Here is an 18,004-nt window from a genome sequence, read left to right as displayed (position 1 = left end):
TTCCAAGATAAGCAGAAACTAGAAGAATTCAATACTGCTAAACCGGTAATACAAATACTCCACAGAATAACCAAACCCCAGAACTCACAATTAAACAAATCTCATTGGAAGGGTAGCTCTAAGCAAAAGAGAAACAGGATCAAATTAAACATTATAAACAAATCAAAATGGCAGGAATTAATAAACATCTCTTTATAATAATATTGAATGTAAATGGTCTTAACTCTTCAATTAAAAGACATAGCTGGCAGAATGGATTAAAAAGCAAGACTCAATTATATGTTGTTTGGAAGAGACACACCTTATAGGCAAAGACAAGCTGAAAGTAAACAACGAAATTGATATATCATATGCATGGAGCCTGAAAATAAATAGGAGTAGCTACTCTATATCTGACAAAGCAGACTTCAAACCAAAATTAATCAGAAGAGACAAAGAAGGTTCATATTGGTAAAGGGACAATTCAGCAAGAAGATATAACAGTAACAAATATTTATGCTCCAAATTGGGTGCAACTAATTACATAAAAGAGATACTACTCAAAGCCTTAGTAAGACCCCAGTACAGTAACACTGGGTGATCTCAACACAATTCTCTCACCATTAGATAGGTCATCAAGACATAGACTCAGTATAGACTCTTAGGACCTGAAAGATATTATAAATCAAATGGACTGAACAGAGATCTATAGAGTATTTCATCCAACATCAGATGAATATTTTTGACCATGGTTCATGGAACCTCCTCCAAAGTAGATCATATTTTAGGTCACAAAGCACCTCTTAGAAAATACCAAAAAAAAAAAAAATTAAAAATTCTTAAATAAGAATAGTGATAAAACAACAACCTGTGGAATACTATGAAGGCAGTTCTAAGAGGAAAATTTAAAACCAGCCTAATGATATATCTTAAAGCCCTTGAAAAATAAGAATGAACCAATTCCAAAATGTGTAGGAGAAAACAATTAAAATCAGAACCAAATCAATTAACTTGAGAATTAAAAAAAAAAACATTTAGAAAGGATCCATGAAACAAAAATTTGGTCCTTTGAAAAGATAAACAAAATTGATAAGCCCTTAGCCAAATGAACCAAAAGAAAAAAGAGAGAGGACACAAATTCACAAAATTAAAGATAAAAAAAGAGAAATCACCACACATGTCAAGAAATCCAGTGGATCATTAGGGACTATTTTGAAAACTTCTACTCCAATAAATTGTAAAACCTAGAAGAAATGGATACATTTCTAGACAAATATGATCTGCTAAAACTGAATCAAGAGAATATAGAAAACCTAAACCCGCCAATAACTTGTGATGACAAAGAGCAGTAATAAAGTCTTTCAACAAACAAAAGTCCAGGACCAGACAGATTCTCAGCTCAATTCTACCAGACCTTTAAAGAACTAATGCCAATGCTCCTCAAATTATTCTATGAAACAGAAAGGGACAGAACGTTTCCAAATTCATTCTATAAAGCCAGTATCACACTCAGACCAAAACCAGATAAAGACACATCAAGGAAAGAAAAGTGCTAATCCTTCCATGGGGAGTCCGTGGCTACTCTCTGAATATACTATAAGACCTTAGGATGGCTGAAAAGAACAGACTGAACTCCTCCCCTTCCCCTGCACTCCAGGAGATGCCAGAACAGCATGTGGTCTAATATACTAGACCTGACTCCCGACCTTTCCCCTCTATCACGGGCTTTTGGAAGCCACAGTCCTCACTTGGTAACCAGGCATCTGGTGTTATTAATCCAGGTTCAAAACTTTACATTTATCCTATTAAGTATTCTTTATATTTGTCATCTGTATTCTAATTTGGTGAAATTTCTGAAGCCTTTTAGGATAATAATGATCCATTTCTAACACTGTTTGAATCAGGTCCTGCACCTGAGTTTCTGTGCCACTCTCACTGTCAGAACCACCTGCCCACTTGCAAGACATGCGGCTGATTCCCCTGGGGGCAGTGGGGTGGGTCTCTCTATTAACCATGGCCATAAAGAAAACCATTTGCTCTGTTTTTATCTCCCAATCCAAGCTGGCTTCATGTGGCAGACTTTCGTTCTGAAGGGTTCATAGATCATTAAATACCTTTCCTAGGGTCAAACTCAGAACATATCTGCTTTCCTTCTTGTGAATAATAAGAAAAGTGTACTCTTCAGGAACAGAATTTCATCCCTCCCTTCCCCTGAGCCTTAAGTCCCATCTCTCCTTTACTACCTTCTCTCTCTTTGAATGCTACAGAGTCAACCCAGGACCTCATGCTTACTGGGCAAGTGCCCTACTTCTAAGCCATGTTCCTGGCCCCCATCTCTTCTTCAACTGTGTCCAAGAGACCAGTTCAAACTAACGAGATTCCAAATTCATTTTGAAAATCTGGTAGGTACAACAGAGGAAAATTTTCCAAACCTCTTACTTTAGGTCCGTACCTGGTAGTTCCATGGTTTGTTACTGAGCATCTCAGTACACTGGAAGCCAGATGTTTGACATTTTGCTGTAAAGGCAGTTCCTTTTGGAAAAAGTTTCATATCTATACTCTGACCCAGGTCAATAAGTGCCAAACCAGTAGACAAATCGCCATCTTCATCGTTCTGTTCCAAAAACCTAGATTAAATACAATTCAGGACAGGAAATGAGCACAAATGACAAAGGACTGCTAGATGTTCAGGAAAGAACCCTGTTCAGAGGTCCACACTTGCCTGTTTCCCAGTATGAAATTGTCTGGCTTAATGTCTCCGTGAATGATCTCACAGCTGTGGACGTGTTCAATCATGTAGAGCATCCTGATAGCGAAAGAGATGACGAGAGCCTGGGGCATCACTTTTTCGGGGGTATTTTTGTAGAGGTTAATGGCATTCTAAAAACAATGCAAATGGTATCCTGAGTTGGATGAGGATTAATGAAATTTCAAGTCAAGGACTTTGCCCCTGTTTAGCACCCCAACTAAAGCTCTAACCAGAAAATATATGGGTAAGGCACAAACCAGAAATGCACTTAAATTCATATCCATATTATAAAAACAGAACACTTACTAATAGTGTCCCATAGCTGTAGAGATCTCCTACCAAGATGCTCCCATTCTGGAATAAGTGGGCAGAATAGAATTTGATAAACATGTGGTGCACAGCTGGCTTTAGTCTCTCCATCAGCTGGGTACCAATGTAGAATTCCCAGAGGTTGGCAGACTTCTGGACCTACAAGCAAAACCAGGTATGTGTTATTTATATCCAGAGTCACATTCTGGAAAATAGTATCCTAATAAGGGACATGAGAAAGCAATGACATTATGATTTGTTCTGCAGAAAGCAATTCCAGATCCTCATAGTATTGTTTTATTTCTTAATTGCTCAATAAAAACATCACTGTCTTAAAGAAAAAAAAAAGAGGCTGAAAATCATTTCTCTACAGTTCAAAAATGTATTTGCACCATTTACCTTTAAGATACATTTCTGTTTATTTTTGGTCTCATTCACATCTCCCTGGGTAGCTTCATAGACTTGGGCGAAGGCCCCTTCTCCAACAAGGTGATTGACGTAGACCAGTGAAGAACCTGGGAAGAGATAAATGTGTCAAAATGACAAATGGGCTCAAAATATTAAGGACTTTATCCAAATGAAGAATTTGTAAAATTTTCTTTGTACTTGAATTGCTTTCATAAATAAAAATGGCCACAGTCGCTTGGGAAATGTTTTACAGGCTTAGATGAAAGGAAGTAAATACCTGCAACAAGAGCCCCCTTACCAAGTTCAGGGCAGCCTGCGGGGGTCACTAAGGTGCGTGGGTTTGGGCACTCAGTGCCTCCCCATCAAGGTTCTCGCATTTTAAAATGAGCAGCACCTGTGCTGCCCATCTTGCAGGCAGATGACAGGAGAAATCCTCCCTGAAGTGATACATAAAGCTTTTTGAAATAAACACGTTTTACAATAGGATAAAAATAAAAAAGACATCTTGATGAGGCTCCAATAGCTGGTGCTGCTCTCCAGGCTTTGCAACGCTGCTCAAGGGTGACAAGAAGAAGAGAGATGCCAGAAGGTCAGCCAAGAAAGGCAAGGGCCCAGTGAACAAATCTGGGGCAACGCTGAAAAGAAGAAGTGGTCCGAGGCAAAGATCAGGGCAAGCTCAACATCTAGTCTTGTCTGACAAAGCTACTTATGACAAACTCTGTAAGGACGTTCCCAACTACGAGCTTCTAAGCACAGCTGGGGTCTTCCAGGGATAAGGACTTGCGGTTCCTTGGCCAGGGCAGCCCTTCAGGAGCTCCTCAGTAAAGGACTTTTCAAACTGGTGTCAAAGCACAGAGCTCAAGTAATTTACACCAGAAATACCGAGATGGAGATGCCCCTGTTGCTGTGCAGATGCACTAGCAGGTCCAAGCAACTGTGCATTTGGAAAAATAAAACTTTATTAAAACAAAACAAAAAAATTAAAATAAAAAGGGCAAAATAAAACTATAGCAACATTTGTAGTAGACGATTTAAAATACTTAATTCAACTTTCAATTTTACATAGTTTTTGATTGATAGAAAAGTGGCCAAGAAAGCAGAGTTTCTGCATCCCCTAGCCCACATGGCTCTTATGTCACAGACAAGGAACCACCCGAGGAGTGCTGCTGCTGACTGAAATCCACACTTGCAGACTCACTAGTTTTTCTGTGTTTCAGGATACATTATATTTAGTCATTCTATCTCCATGGCTACTCCTAGCCTGTGACATGTCTCAGACTTTTCTTGTCTTTTTTTTTTTTTTTAATTGACCTTGATAGTTCCAAAGAGTACTAGTCAGATGTCCTTCAAATTGGGTTTGTTTATATTTTCCTTGTGGTTACACTGGGGTTATTGATTTTGGAGAAAAAGACCATGGTGATGTTGCATTTGATTCTTAAAAATTCTAAAAATAATCCTCCCATTCAAAATCAAACATATATTTAAAAAAAAAAAAAAAAAGATCTGTGATTTCCAGTCTAGCACATAAGCAACTTGAAAGCTGTCACTGCACTTTTATGGCAAGAAAGTAACTGAACAACTGAAATTCAACAGCTCTTCTTGAACTATTAAAAAACTGAGATCAGAGGGAAAACTGCTGCATCCAAAGTGGGGAGACGGAGAGGAAGACACAGAGATTCACAGCAGACACCACGCTGGAATTAGCAATGGGAAGGACAGTACTCCTCAGATTATCTAAGAAGATGACTCTCGGTTGTTTGGTGCACGCCTGCAATCTCAGCGACTAAGGAGGCAACTTAGTGAGACCCTGTCTCAAAATAAAAAATTAAAAGGACTAGGATGTGCTCGGTGATAAAATGCCCCTGAGTTTAATCCCTAGTATAAAAAGAAAGTCTCTAGGGGACCTTAAAGGCAACAGGGAAGACAACACAGCTTAACTTCTAGCCAGATAAAGGTTACACCAAAGCCTAACTATCTCAGTTCCACTTACACAGTCCATCAGGTCTGGCCAGCAACAAAATTGACAAGGCATATTAAAAGACAAAACACAGCTTGAGGAGGCAGAGCAAGCACTGGAAATGGGCAGAGATTTCAGCATTATCAGACCAGGATAGTTTTTAAAATTGTTATCAATGTGCTAAGGATTCTAACAGAAAAAGGAGACAATTTTCAAGAACAAATAGGTCAAATAAGCAGAAAGAAGCAAAAAGAAATGCTAGAAATAAAAAACCCACTCGGTGACAGAAACCAAGAGTGTCTTTTAGTAGACTGTACACGGCCAGGGAAAGAATCAGTGAGCTCCAGGACACACAAAGAGGAAAACTGAAATGTAAAAAGAAAAGAAAAAAGTGTGAGTTTTCAAAAATTCAAGACCAACACCAAACCACAGATCCTGGAATCTCAGAGAATACCAGGCAGGACAGATAGAAAAACCTACACCTAGGCACATCACAAAGAAAATGCAGAAAATCAAAGACAAAGAAAATTTTGAAAAATGCTACAAAATAGAAATAGCTATAAAAAGAGCTTACTTCCGGAAGAACAAGGATAAGTACATCAGATTTCTCCTTAGAAACCACACAAGCAAGAGTGTGCAGTACAACATTTAAAGGGTTGAAAGAGAAAAACCGCCAGCTAGAATGCTTTACTTCATGAAATTATCCTTCAAAAGTGAAGGGTAAAGACTTTCTTACACAAAAATGGAGGGAATCTGTCACTGGTAAACGTGCACTGTTCTTCAGAGAGAAGGAAGATAATATAGGCCAGAAACTTAGACTCAAAGAGTGTTAAGTAAAATACTTGATGTTTCTTATTCTAAATTATCTAACAAAAACCCATTGTTCAAAACAATAGTGTCCACCTAGTGGTGGCATACCAGTGGATAAGTGAAACCAACCGCAGCAATGACAGAAGAGGTGGGCAGGAGGGAGGGAATGACACCCCTGCCGCATGGTGTGGGCCCTGCTGTGAGGGGGCGAGGTGCTATTGGAAAGTGGACTTGGACTGGCTCTGAGTGTATATATACTGCACACTCTGCAGAATCCACTTGCAAATGTGACAAAGATAATATTATTGATATGCTGAGAGAGGAGACGCAACAGAATATGAAATAATTCAAAGCCAAAGAAGGCAGAGAGTGGGGGAAAAAAACCCACAAAGAACAAGTGTAATGACTAGAAAACTAACAAATGAAACATGAGTCCAGCTATATCAATAATCACACAGAACACCAATGATCTTCACCCACCAATGAAAACACACACACTGAAAGTATAACGACAAATGCAGATTAACAGTTAATAAGATATAGGATGCTAACAGTTATCTCAAGAAAACAGAAATAGCTGTATTAATTCCATACAGCAGATTTCAGAGCAAGGAAAATTAACAGGCATAAAAGGGGGCATTACAGAATGAAAAAGGGGTTAATTCTCCAACAGGACATGCTGTGTATACATCTCATGAAATAATGTGAAAATATATGAGGCATGCATTGATAGAAATGCAAGTAAAATGGGTGACTTCACTATTACACTTGGAGATTCCTATATCCTTCCATCACAAATGGACCATTAAGGGGCTCAGGATGTGGCTCAACTGGTAGAGGGCTCGCCTGGCATGCGTGAGGCATTGGGTTCAATCCTCAGCACCACATAAAAATAAAAAAATAAATATATTGTGTAAAATATAAATATATTGTCCACCTAAAACTAAAAAATAAACATTAAAAAAGGACTTAGAAAAGAAGAAAGAGTATATAACTAAAAATAACACATTTTAAAAAAGAATTGTTTACAAAAAAGTAAGAATAAAAATAACAAAAAGAAAAGATATAAAATTAATGATTTAAGGTTCCACCTTAGGAACTTAAGAAAAAAGAACTAATTAAATGTAAACAAAAGAAAATATTATGAAAGAAATCAATAGAGAAAAATAAGAAAACCCCAAAAATTGTGTTTTTGAGAAGATTAATAAAATTGATAAGCATCAAGTCAGGTAAGCTAAGAAAAAAAAAAGACATAATGAGAAATGAAAGGCTCATGGATGCTAAAGACATAATAAGAGAGTATTCAGAACATAATGTTCACAAATGAGAAAAACCTAGATGAAATGAACCAATTCCTTGAAAGACAAAATCTATCAAAGCTCATAAAGAGAACTAGATAATTGGAATAGTTCTGCATCTATTAAGGAAATTGCATTAATAACTAATAACTTCTAAAGCCGAAAGCACCAGGTTCAGATGCACTCACTGACAGATTCTATCAAATCTGTAAGGAAGAAATTATAGAAATTCTCTATAATCTCTACCAGAAAATAGTGGTAGCGTATACTTCCTAATTCATTCTATGAGGTCAGCATTTCCAGGTTACCAAAACCAGATGGAGATATTATAAGAAACACTACAGACAAATACTTCTCATGAATGTAAAAATCTTAACAAAACATTAGCAAGTAAAATCCAACAATGTATACAGTAAGTTATATACCACGACTGTCTTAGTCTGATTTCTGCTGCTATAAAAGAATATTATGAACTGGATAAATTATAAAGAAAAGAGATTTATTTGGCTAATAGTTCCAAAAGCTGACAAGTCCAAGATTGAGGGGCTAGAATTGGTGAGGATCTTCATGGTCCATCCTAAGATGGTGGGAGCATCACATGGTGAGGGTGAGGCAGGAGATGGCCTGCCAGAACCCCCATTACAACTAACCCACCCAGCAACAATGGCCTCAGTTCAATCGTAAGGGTATGCCTTCATGGCTTAATCAACTCTTAAAGATCCCCCCTCTTAAACTGTGACAATGGCAATTAAATTTAAACATGACATCTGAAGGGGACATTCAAACCATAGCAATGATCCAAGAAACACAAGGATAGTTCAACATCTGAAAATCAGTTAACCTGACCCATCATACCAACAGGCTAAGAATAATCACATAATATAATCACATGATCATATTAACATATGCAGGAAAAACATTTGATAAAATCCAACATCCGTTCATATCAATTCTGAGCAAACTAGCAACAGAGAAACTTCAACTTGATAAAGAACATGTACAAAACCTATAGCCAGCATCAGACCTGATGGTGATACACTACATAGATGCAGCCAAGATCAGGAATGAGGTGAGGATGTCTCTTATCATTTCTATTCAGCATTGTACTAGAATTCCCACCTAGTGCAATAAGACATTTATTTAATTTTTTTTTAAAGAAAGAGTGTGAGAGTGAGAGACAGAGAGAGAATTTTTAATATTTATTTATTTTTTTTTAGTTTTTCGGTGGACACAACATCTTTGTTTGTATGTGGTGCTGAGGATTGAACCCGGGTCGCACGCATGCCAGGTGAGCGCGCTACCGCTTGAGCCACATCCCCAGCCCAGCAATAAGACATTTAAAAAAAATAAGTATACAGATTGGAAAAGGAAGAAATAAAACTATCTTTCTTTACAGATGACAGGACTATCTAAAGAATCAACAGTAACAAAATCTCCTGGAACTATTAGTGGATACAGAAAGCTTATAGGACACAAAGCAGATATATAAAATACAATTACTTCCCTATGTTCCTGAAATACACAATTAGAATGAGAAATTTAAAAACAAAGAATACTTAGGTAATAATATATATTATGTACCAGATCTATATGAGAAAATCTAAACTCTGATGAAAGATCAAAGGAGATTTAATTGGAGAGATTTCCATGTACAGGGATAAGATTCAATTTTGTCAAGATGTCATCTCTTCCCAACTTGATTAAATGCAATCTCAATAAAAATCTAGAAGTTATTTTGTGAACACCAACAAACTGATTCTAAAGTTTATATGGAAAGGCAAAAGACCCAGAAAGTCAACACAATATTGAGATGGAAGAAGGAAGTAAAGGGCTGACTTCATCCCACTCTGAGACTGACCATAACCCTGTGGTGCTGGCAAGAGACAAGCAAACCCATGGAAAAGAGCTGAGTCCAGAACAGAACCACACAGACTTAGAACTGCTCTTGGGCAAAGGATCAAACATGAGAAACAGTGTCTTCAGTAAGTGGTGCCAAGCATTCAGACATGCACAAATGACAATGAACCTAGACACACACCTTATACCTTGCACAAAGGTTAACTCAAAATGGAGCATAGACCAAAATGGAAAAAATAAAACTATAAAACTTCTAGAAAAGAATACAGAAGACTATTTAAGTTTCCACTGGTGCAATGAGTTTTTCGATGTAACACCAAAAGCATGACCTGTAGGGGAAAAAAAACCTGATAAACTGGACTTCATTAATATTAAAACTTCTATGCTTTAAAAGACACAATTTAAAAAAAAAATAAACAAACCAGACTGGGAGAAAATCTTTGCAAAACAAGTACCTAATAAAGAACTGCTATCTAAACTATTTGAGAAACTCTTGATATTTAACAATATGACAATTAAAAAATGGGTAAAAGATCTGAACACATAGCTCATTAAAAGTATGCAGACAGCAAGTAAACACATGAAAAAATGTTCACTCTCACTGGTGAACATCACTGTTGTCACCCTGAAATAGTGAGACACTATTGCACACCTACCAGAAGGGTAAAAACAACAGCAAAAGCTGCGAGGGTGTAGCAGGGAGTTCTTGCTCATTGCTGATAAAGACACAGATGGTATGGCCACACTAGCAGATCTTAGCACTTTCTCATATAAGCAAACACTCAGCCCTCTGTATATGAGGATCCAAATCTATAAACTTTTTTTTTTTTTTAAAGAGAGAGAGAGAGAGAGAGAATTTTTTTTAATATTTATTTTTTTAGTTTTCGGCGGACACAACATCTTTGTTTATATGTGGTGCTGAGGATTGAACCCGGGCCGCAGGCGTGCCAGGCGAGCGAGCTACCGCTTGAGCCACATCCCCAGCCCCCAAATCTATAAACTTAACCAACAATAGATTGAATATGTACAAATATTTTTAAATCATTATTCCTTAAATAATAGAGCACATCAACTACTTACTCTGTACAAAATATTGTAAGTAACCTCAAAATTATTTAAAGTATATGTTAAGTTATATGCACGGCTACCCATTTTATATGAGAAACTTGAGCATCATGGACTTTGGCACCCACTGGGTTCCTAGAGCTAGCCTGTGCAGACCTGAGGGATGAGTGTATATTCATGCCTCGAAATCCAACAATCACACTCCTTGGTATTTACTTGAATGGGTTAAAAATACGTCCATAGAAAAACCTGCATACAATGTTTAAAGCAACTTTATTCATAATTGCCAAAAGGTGGAAGCAACGAGGTGGCCTTTAGTAGGTAAATGGGTAAATGAGCTGTGTGGTACAGGGCCATCCAGACGGTGGGGACTATTCAGTGATTCAAAAAAAGCTAGCAAGCCATGAAAAGGCAAAGAGGAGCCTTAAATTCTGTTGCTAAGTGTCAGGAAATGGCCTGATGGGCTACAAACTATAATTTCAAACACATGACATTCTAGAAAAGGCCAACTGTGGAATAAAGGGCCCAGTCAGTGTCTGCCAGGGCTTCTGGGGTACAGAGGAAGGGGAGAAGGGCAAAGCACAGGAGACTCAAGGCAGGCCAATTATTCTGAAGTGCCCTGCAGCGAGGAGATCTGCCAAGCGTTCCAAACCCCAGAACGCACAGTACAGGGAACCTCGAAGGAAATCATGGACTTTGGCCACATACCGGTACTGGCTCATCACTGTCACAATCAGCAGGCACACTTATTCAAGACGCTAACAGAGGATCTGGGTGAGGGGCAGGGAGGTGGGCATGGGGAACTCTGATGGCCCCTCAATTGTTCTGAAGGCCTACGGCGGCTCTATATTTGAAAAGCCTTGCTCTCGCGTTATCCACACCCACCCACTTTCCCACTCCCACTAAGCCAACCATTTTAGTTTTGAGTATTCTTCAAGAGTTTTCCAGAAATATTATCAAATGAGTATATAATACTATCCCTCTTCTTAAGAAACATGTAACACACACTGTCCATACAGAATTAGTTTCCATTCTGCCAGGTGTGGTGGTGCATGTTGTAATCCCATCTACTTAGGCGGATGAGGCAGGGGGATCACAAGTTTGACACTGGATTGAGCAATGTAGGGAGACGTTGTCTCAAGATAAAATAAAAAAGGCCAAAGATGTAGCTCAGTAGTAGTCCTTGCATAGCACGTGTGAGGTCCTGGGTTCAAGCACCAGTACTAAAAAAAAAAAAAAAAAATAACCAAGTTTCCATTTGGATGATAAAAACTTATAATAAGATGGTGGTGACAGTTGCACATGTGCTTGTTATCAACGTCCTTAGTGCCTCAGTATATTGAAAAGTGGTCAGAATGGCAAAAAAAAAAAAAAAAAAATCCTCATTTTGTTATCAATGCCTGTTTTTGACTATAAAATCTGCAAGAAATTCCTGCCAGGTTAGTGCTCTGCTGCTGAGCTGCCCCAGCCTAAGCACATGCATTTTTACTTTGATAGAGATCTCTGAGTTAAATGTGTTCCAGTCCAACAGCACTCATGGTTCTATAGCCATGGATTAACAAGATTTCTCAATACTGTAGCTGTAACTCTTTACTGGGGCTGGGGGACAGGAGGAGAATCTCACATACACATGAATCACCATCAACGTTCCATGGATGAACAAGAATTCAAAGTTATATCACCCATAAAGTTCTTACCCAACTGAAATTCAGTCTTGGGCTTGATGGATGGAAGTTTACACTGCCACTCAAAAGTATTTGGATAGGAACTCACTGGTTTAGGAAGCCCAGATAGAAGTTTGAGAATCAACTTATCATCCCACGGATTCTCAATAGTGAAGTCTTAAAGGAATAGGAATAAGAAAAGAAACATGAGTTCAGTATTCAAAGATTTTACTTAATAAATTTTAGATAAAGCAAGTGGAGACATTCATTCATTAATTAAGCTTTCAAAAGTCTCATCCTTTATAGAGCACTGATTCAAGTAATAGAGAATTGTTTCCAAAAGTCAGAACTAGGAGTTGTGCAGTTGACCATCTGCCATTTTGGATTTGAAAGTTTAAATCAACATTCAGGGTGACAAAGGGATATCAGCTGCATCTCACTCCGCTCACCTAAAATGCTAGGTCCTGCCTTTAGCAGTTATGGCTGCACATTTAAGGCACAGATGGGGTTGGTTAGTGACCTCAAATGTGCTCAGACAGATACACAGTCTTTAACTGCTTTCCCACTTACACCCACAAAAGACAATTTGCACATGAGTTGTACTTTTGTCCAAGATAGAAAACAATTTCTAAAGGGAAGACGAAGGTTTCTCTCCAACTTAGAATAATAACGTATTCTTATTAGTGGCAATTATGAAAGGACTGCTAGGGTAGAACCTAGCCTTGTCCCCTAGCCACTCCATCTCTGGTCCATATTCTCTACCAGTAGGTGAGACTGTCTGGGTGACAAGGGGTGGTAGGAGGGATCTCTTTAATCTTGACCCTCTGTTGACTTTTCTGTAAAGTGGGGAAAACAGCATTAGATTAAATGCCTGACACACAGTAGGCCCTTGAATTCCAATTCCCTCTTCCAACAGTACTTAACTTGAAATCTAAAATTAAAATGGATCAATTTGCCCTTCAAGTACATTCCTGCTGGACTGCACTTCAGTACAGTGAGAAGTGTCTGACTGTAGGTTCTACTCAGTGGCACACCGGTCCCCCTCTGAGTTCTTCCACAGAACAGCTCTTCCTATGCTGTGGTCCTAATGGCATGACTAAGCCTGAGCCTCTGGGCACACCTGGAGCACTGACATCCCCATGGGGACCCGTCTGCATCCGGTCTTCTTGGGGCCTGGCACTGGCATTGAATGGGTCCTCCACAACAGCTCGGTCAGTGTCTGTGAGTTTACAAGCTTCAAGGCCCCGAACAGCTTCCTGGGTGAGTGCAGCACCCGGAGCAGGCCGGCTGAAATGGTGCAAGGATGCCAAAGAGAGGTCTCTGGGGCATGTGCCTTCTGGGCTCTTCTCTTGAATTGAACTGGATGTGGAGAAAATTATAGAGAAAATAAAAACACCCTATTATTAGAAGCCTAATGGACTTGATCACACAAAAGTTCTGCAACAGAGTTTCCTTTTCATTCTAGGAATGTCACTTCAAAATTGCTGCACAGCCTGAGTTGATTAAATCATTTTCTTGCACAACTATAGGCAAATACAAAGCTAGTCCAATATTAATAGAAATAAAAATCAAAGACATGATGATATACTAGATAAATGGGGGTGGTGATACGCTTCGTATTATTTAGCAGGGAATGTCGGGAGAAAGGGTATCTCAGCAGCACTGCTATGATCAAGACTGGATATCTAACTTCGTTCTAAAAATGACTTCATTTATAACATTCAGACAACAAAAAAATGTCAACCACAATCTAACAAAATCCTACACATTTCCATACATATGGGTGTGTGTATATACATGCATACACAGCTGATTCCCATTCATAGTGAATGCACCTATGTGTTAAAATTTACTTAAACATCTAGATCAACATTCATATAATTTTCAGTCATTTGCAGATTTTAGAGAAATGAAAAATCTGGGTGCGTGTTCCCAGGGCAGGTGGAGCAAGGTGAAGCCTACAGCTTATGCTCCTCACTGCCCTGCTTGGAGTCTAATGCCTTGGTTTTTGCATTTCTGTGTTTTTTGTTGGGATTTCAGGTGTTTTGCTGAAGTGTGTCTATTGTTCCTAAGCATAGAAGGCTCTGAGATGCCTTACAGAGAAAACAGGTAAGCCTCATCCAGGCACAAGTGCAATGTAAGTCATGAGTAATATGTGTTAAATAAGGTGACTTTAAACAAACATGGCAACAGAGACCCACAGGATAAGCATGTATTTCCCCTGGACAAGTGTCCAGTATACACTACAAGGAACAATGAGAATCAATCGTGTATATCTACACCCACATTTAACCCTTACATCTATACATATACATCACAAATAAATATGTCCCTTTCTCAACTGCAACAATTTCTTAGTGTTCCCTAGTTTCCCAAGACCATGATAGTTCAAATAGTACTGGCCACTATTTGGCTTCTCAAATAGACACTAGGGGTACCTTACCTGTACATTGAAAAATTGTTTCCATACCTTATGCTACCGATACTAGTAACATGGGTATCCAAATTACTGTCAATGCATAAATGATTAACAAAATCTTTCTCTCTTGTCCATAAGAATCTGAGTCTGTTAACTGTTAGCTCTTTTCCCCTAAAAACCTACTCTGTCACCATTGGTTATGGTTAAAAATAACCCTCACTGGTTAACTGTATCTAGAGTAGAATTACAAATATCTGCTAGGAACCCATAGTTTCAGTTATTCATTTTTCAGAAAAAGAAATGAATTAGCATAAGCATGCAGAAAATGGTTAACTCACCAATAATAAAATAATGCAAATTCAATAAATTTTGGTTTTTAATTGAAATTGTGCCCAGTGGATTTTCTCATGGGCACCCTGGGACCTGATGGAGGTGTTGCATAAGGCTCTTAAGCGAGGCTCCTGCACTTGGTTCATGTGAGCCTTGCTTCCTTGCAACTGAACTGTCACACGGGGCCAAAGACAACAGTTCCTTGGGTAGGATGCACCCAGCCAGCAACTGGGATTTCTGCCCTATGTACTTCTAAGTTAATCTTATATCAAGGATGGCTTATGGCATTCTTGTGAGTCAAAGGTCTGGCTGGGCTTAGCCACTCCTGATGGCTCTTGTTATCAAAAACCTCATAAGACTGTGACCCAAATAAACAAATGATTAGATAAAAGATGTGAACAGAAATGACTTAAGAAATAAAATAAATGAACCTAAACATATAGAAAGTGATTAACATCAATAATAAAATTAATGCAAATTCAATATATTTTTGCTTTTTAATTGAACTTGTGCCTTGTGGGTTTCTAATAAGAGGCAGTGAGAAGAAGGGGTCAGCACTCAGACAAATACAGGTTCACACTCCAATTCTGTAAATTTGCAGCCTTATGACTTTAAGTCAATAATTTATCTGAGACCCAATTTCCTTATCTATAATGGAAAAAGAAAGAATAGTCCCCACAACTCAGTTATTATAAGGACTAACTGAAAGACAGAGTCCAGGAAAAGCGTAAGTACTGTGTCTAGAATAAAATAGTTACCCAGAAGATGGCAGCCTTGGTTAGGATCCTTGAGGTTTACAGCCTGCGCAGACATGGTGGGGTTTACGGTGCCGAGTCTGCCTTTACTGCTTATTCCTTAGGAGGCTTAAGTACCCTCTCTTCTCTTAAAAGGAAGTCATCAATTTTCTCAATTTTACTGGGTATGAAAAGCAATTCTGTGTTTGCCGAGTCCTGCAAAAGTCTTCACATGGCAGGGTCTCTTTTTGGTAAAAGGCTTTCCAGTTCTAATCCCCAAATGAGTACAAGTCAATTGCAGACTCGGTCACCCTAGCTGCTTCTCTCACTGTCCTGATACCAAGAGAGGGGCTCATTACTGGGCTTAGAGGACCTTCTGACTAAAAGCTGCCAATTGATAAGCACTTTATGAGTTGTTTAGGATGGGATTAGGCATTCTCTTACATCTGGAAAAGGAAAGCTCAAGTGGAAATGCAGAGAAGGGCACAACTGCAAGTTACCTGAACTTTCTGTCTCTCAAGGGCTCCACCACATTCTCAACACAAGAACTCAACGGCACATGGGTGCACTGCGTTGCTATCATGTTTTCTGAAATACACAAAAACAAGAGACACAAACATTTCATGCATGTATATGCACGCGCATACCATTTGACATGGTTACAATTCTAGAATTCCTTTATACGATGACTTTCATTATAATTTCAAAATAGTGTTCCATGGCAAAGTGCGATAAGATGCGGAAAATCAAGATCACTCAACCCTCTCGTACAGGGGAGCACTTCAGTTTTGACATCTGATCTTTAATGATCCTTCAAGAACAAAGAGTCCAGAGAGCAGCAGGTCCACTCCAGACAGGATGACCACACAGGTGGTCACTGGCATGGGTGACAGGTCACAGCCAGGTTCAGGAGATTAGTGAAGTGAAATTCCTTGGCAGTTATTTCATTATTGCTTTTAAGAAGTACCAGCAGTGACAGAGTTTGGCTGGTAAATTGGTAGTCACTGAAATGGTACCGAAGTCCCAGATCTCATAGTATGTATACTGTAGGTTGGTAATAAAAAACTAATAATTATCTGTGCTCAATGTAATGCCACATATCAGGGTTCAATTCAGAGATATATATCTCTTTTATATAGGGTGCTATATTTGGGATGCAGTAGAAATAAAAGACTATTTGTGAGTTTTGTCATTATTCCCTTGAAGCAAAACACTAAAAAACAAAATTATTTTATGTGTAATGTATCCTTGGCTGCATGTCTGAAATAATAAAAATTTATAGAAATGTATCAAGGACCAAAATTGGCTATTTTTTTATTCGTTAAAAACCATGTTTAGTATTTTTAGCATTCAAATAATTATCTGTAGTGCTCCCCTCTTGACTTTTGAAAAACATAATCATACTCCTGTACAAATGGTTTAGACTTTGTATATTTGCCTTTATATGCTTCTATAAGTTTCCCCCATTTCTACCTATGATCTGTTATTAAATTTTCAAAATATGTGGACTTTATGAAGTTAGTATGCCAAAGAAAAAAACAATTAATGGATTCCAAGCCCCTCGATGGTTTTCGAACGTCCCCCTTAGAATTTTCAAGAACACTATAATACTAATGAACCGACTAATACTATTGTTTGTAGAAGACAGACACTGAAAAAGTATGTCGCATACCTTTATCTTCCAGATTGTTCACTGCGTCTGCTGGAAGCTTGTGGAAGGGGGTAGATGCAAGCTGGGCAGCAGAGGTGAAGTCCCCTGTGCTCTTAGGACTGGGTGCCAGGGTTCTGTTGCAGTGAATACCCCAGATGGTTGAATCATCCAAAAACTCTTCAGAATGAGGCACTTCCTACAACAAAGGAGGAGCTGAAAAATAATCGCCATCTTCTTGTTTTGTCTGTGAAATTTAAGACATTAAGACTTCAAGCTGGGTGCAGTGGTACAGAATGTATCCCTGCCATTCAGGAGGCTGAAGTGAGAGGATCACGTGAAGTTTGAGACCAGTCTGAGCACCACAGCGAGATTTTGTCCCCAAAAAACATTTTACCCCTCATCTTTAATACATCTCAGTGGAACTACAACACAAGAGTCACATTTTTTATTTTAATTCTACATTTTTCTTTAAATTTGAAAAAAAAAATTCCAGGTTTATAGAAAGATTACAAAGGTAGCACAGTCTCATATAACCTTCATTAAGCTCCCACTAATGTCAATTTCTTCTAGATCCTCGCACATTTCAAAAAGTTAAACACCACTTGCAGCTATCAGTCCTTATCTGGATTTCACAAGTCCCCTCCAATATCCCTTGGCTGTCCCAGATCCAGTCCAGGATGGCATGTGTGTGCCACTGTCCTGTTGACTTTGTCTCCTCTAGTTTATGACCATCTATCAGTCCTTCCTACTCTTTCCTTGCACTGAAATTTGTGA

General features: G+C 38.6%; 1 protein-coding gene across 1 annotated transcript in view; it reads right to left on the bottom strand.

The window, feature by feature from the left end:
- Positions 1-18,004, bottom strand: part of LOC144249817 (mitotic checkpoint serine/threonine-protein kinase BUB1-like) — a 48,988-nt gene that overhangs the window by 4,910 nt on the left and 26,074 nt on the right. Inside the window, 8 exon segments of the mRNA XM_077792023.1 lie at positions 2,432-2,606; positions 2,702-2,859; positions 3,035-3,196; positions 3,437-3,552; positions 12,130-12,273; positions 13,217-13,455; positions 16,080-16,167; positions 17,252-17,426. Coding sequence (XP_077648149.1) covers positions 2,432-2,606; positions 2,702-2,859; positions 3,035-3,196; positions 3,437-3,552; positions 12,130-12,273; positions 13,217-13,455; positions 16,080-16,167; positions 17,252-17,426 — 1,257 coding nt within the window.

Source organism: Urocitellus parryii, chromosome 12 (assembly GCF_045843805.1).
Source record: "Urocitellus parryii isolate mUroPar1 chromosome 12, mUroPar1.hap1, whole genome shotgun sequence".
Lineage (NCBI taxonomy): Eukaryota > Metazoa > Chordata > Mammalia > Rodentia > Sciuridae > Urocitellus > Urocitellus parryii.
The sequence above is the reverse complement of the archived record's forward strand: the minus strand, read 5'-3'. Positions and strand labels throughout refer to the sequence as shown.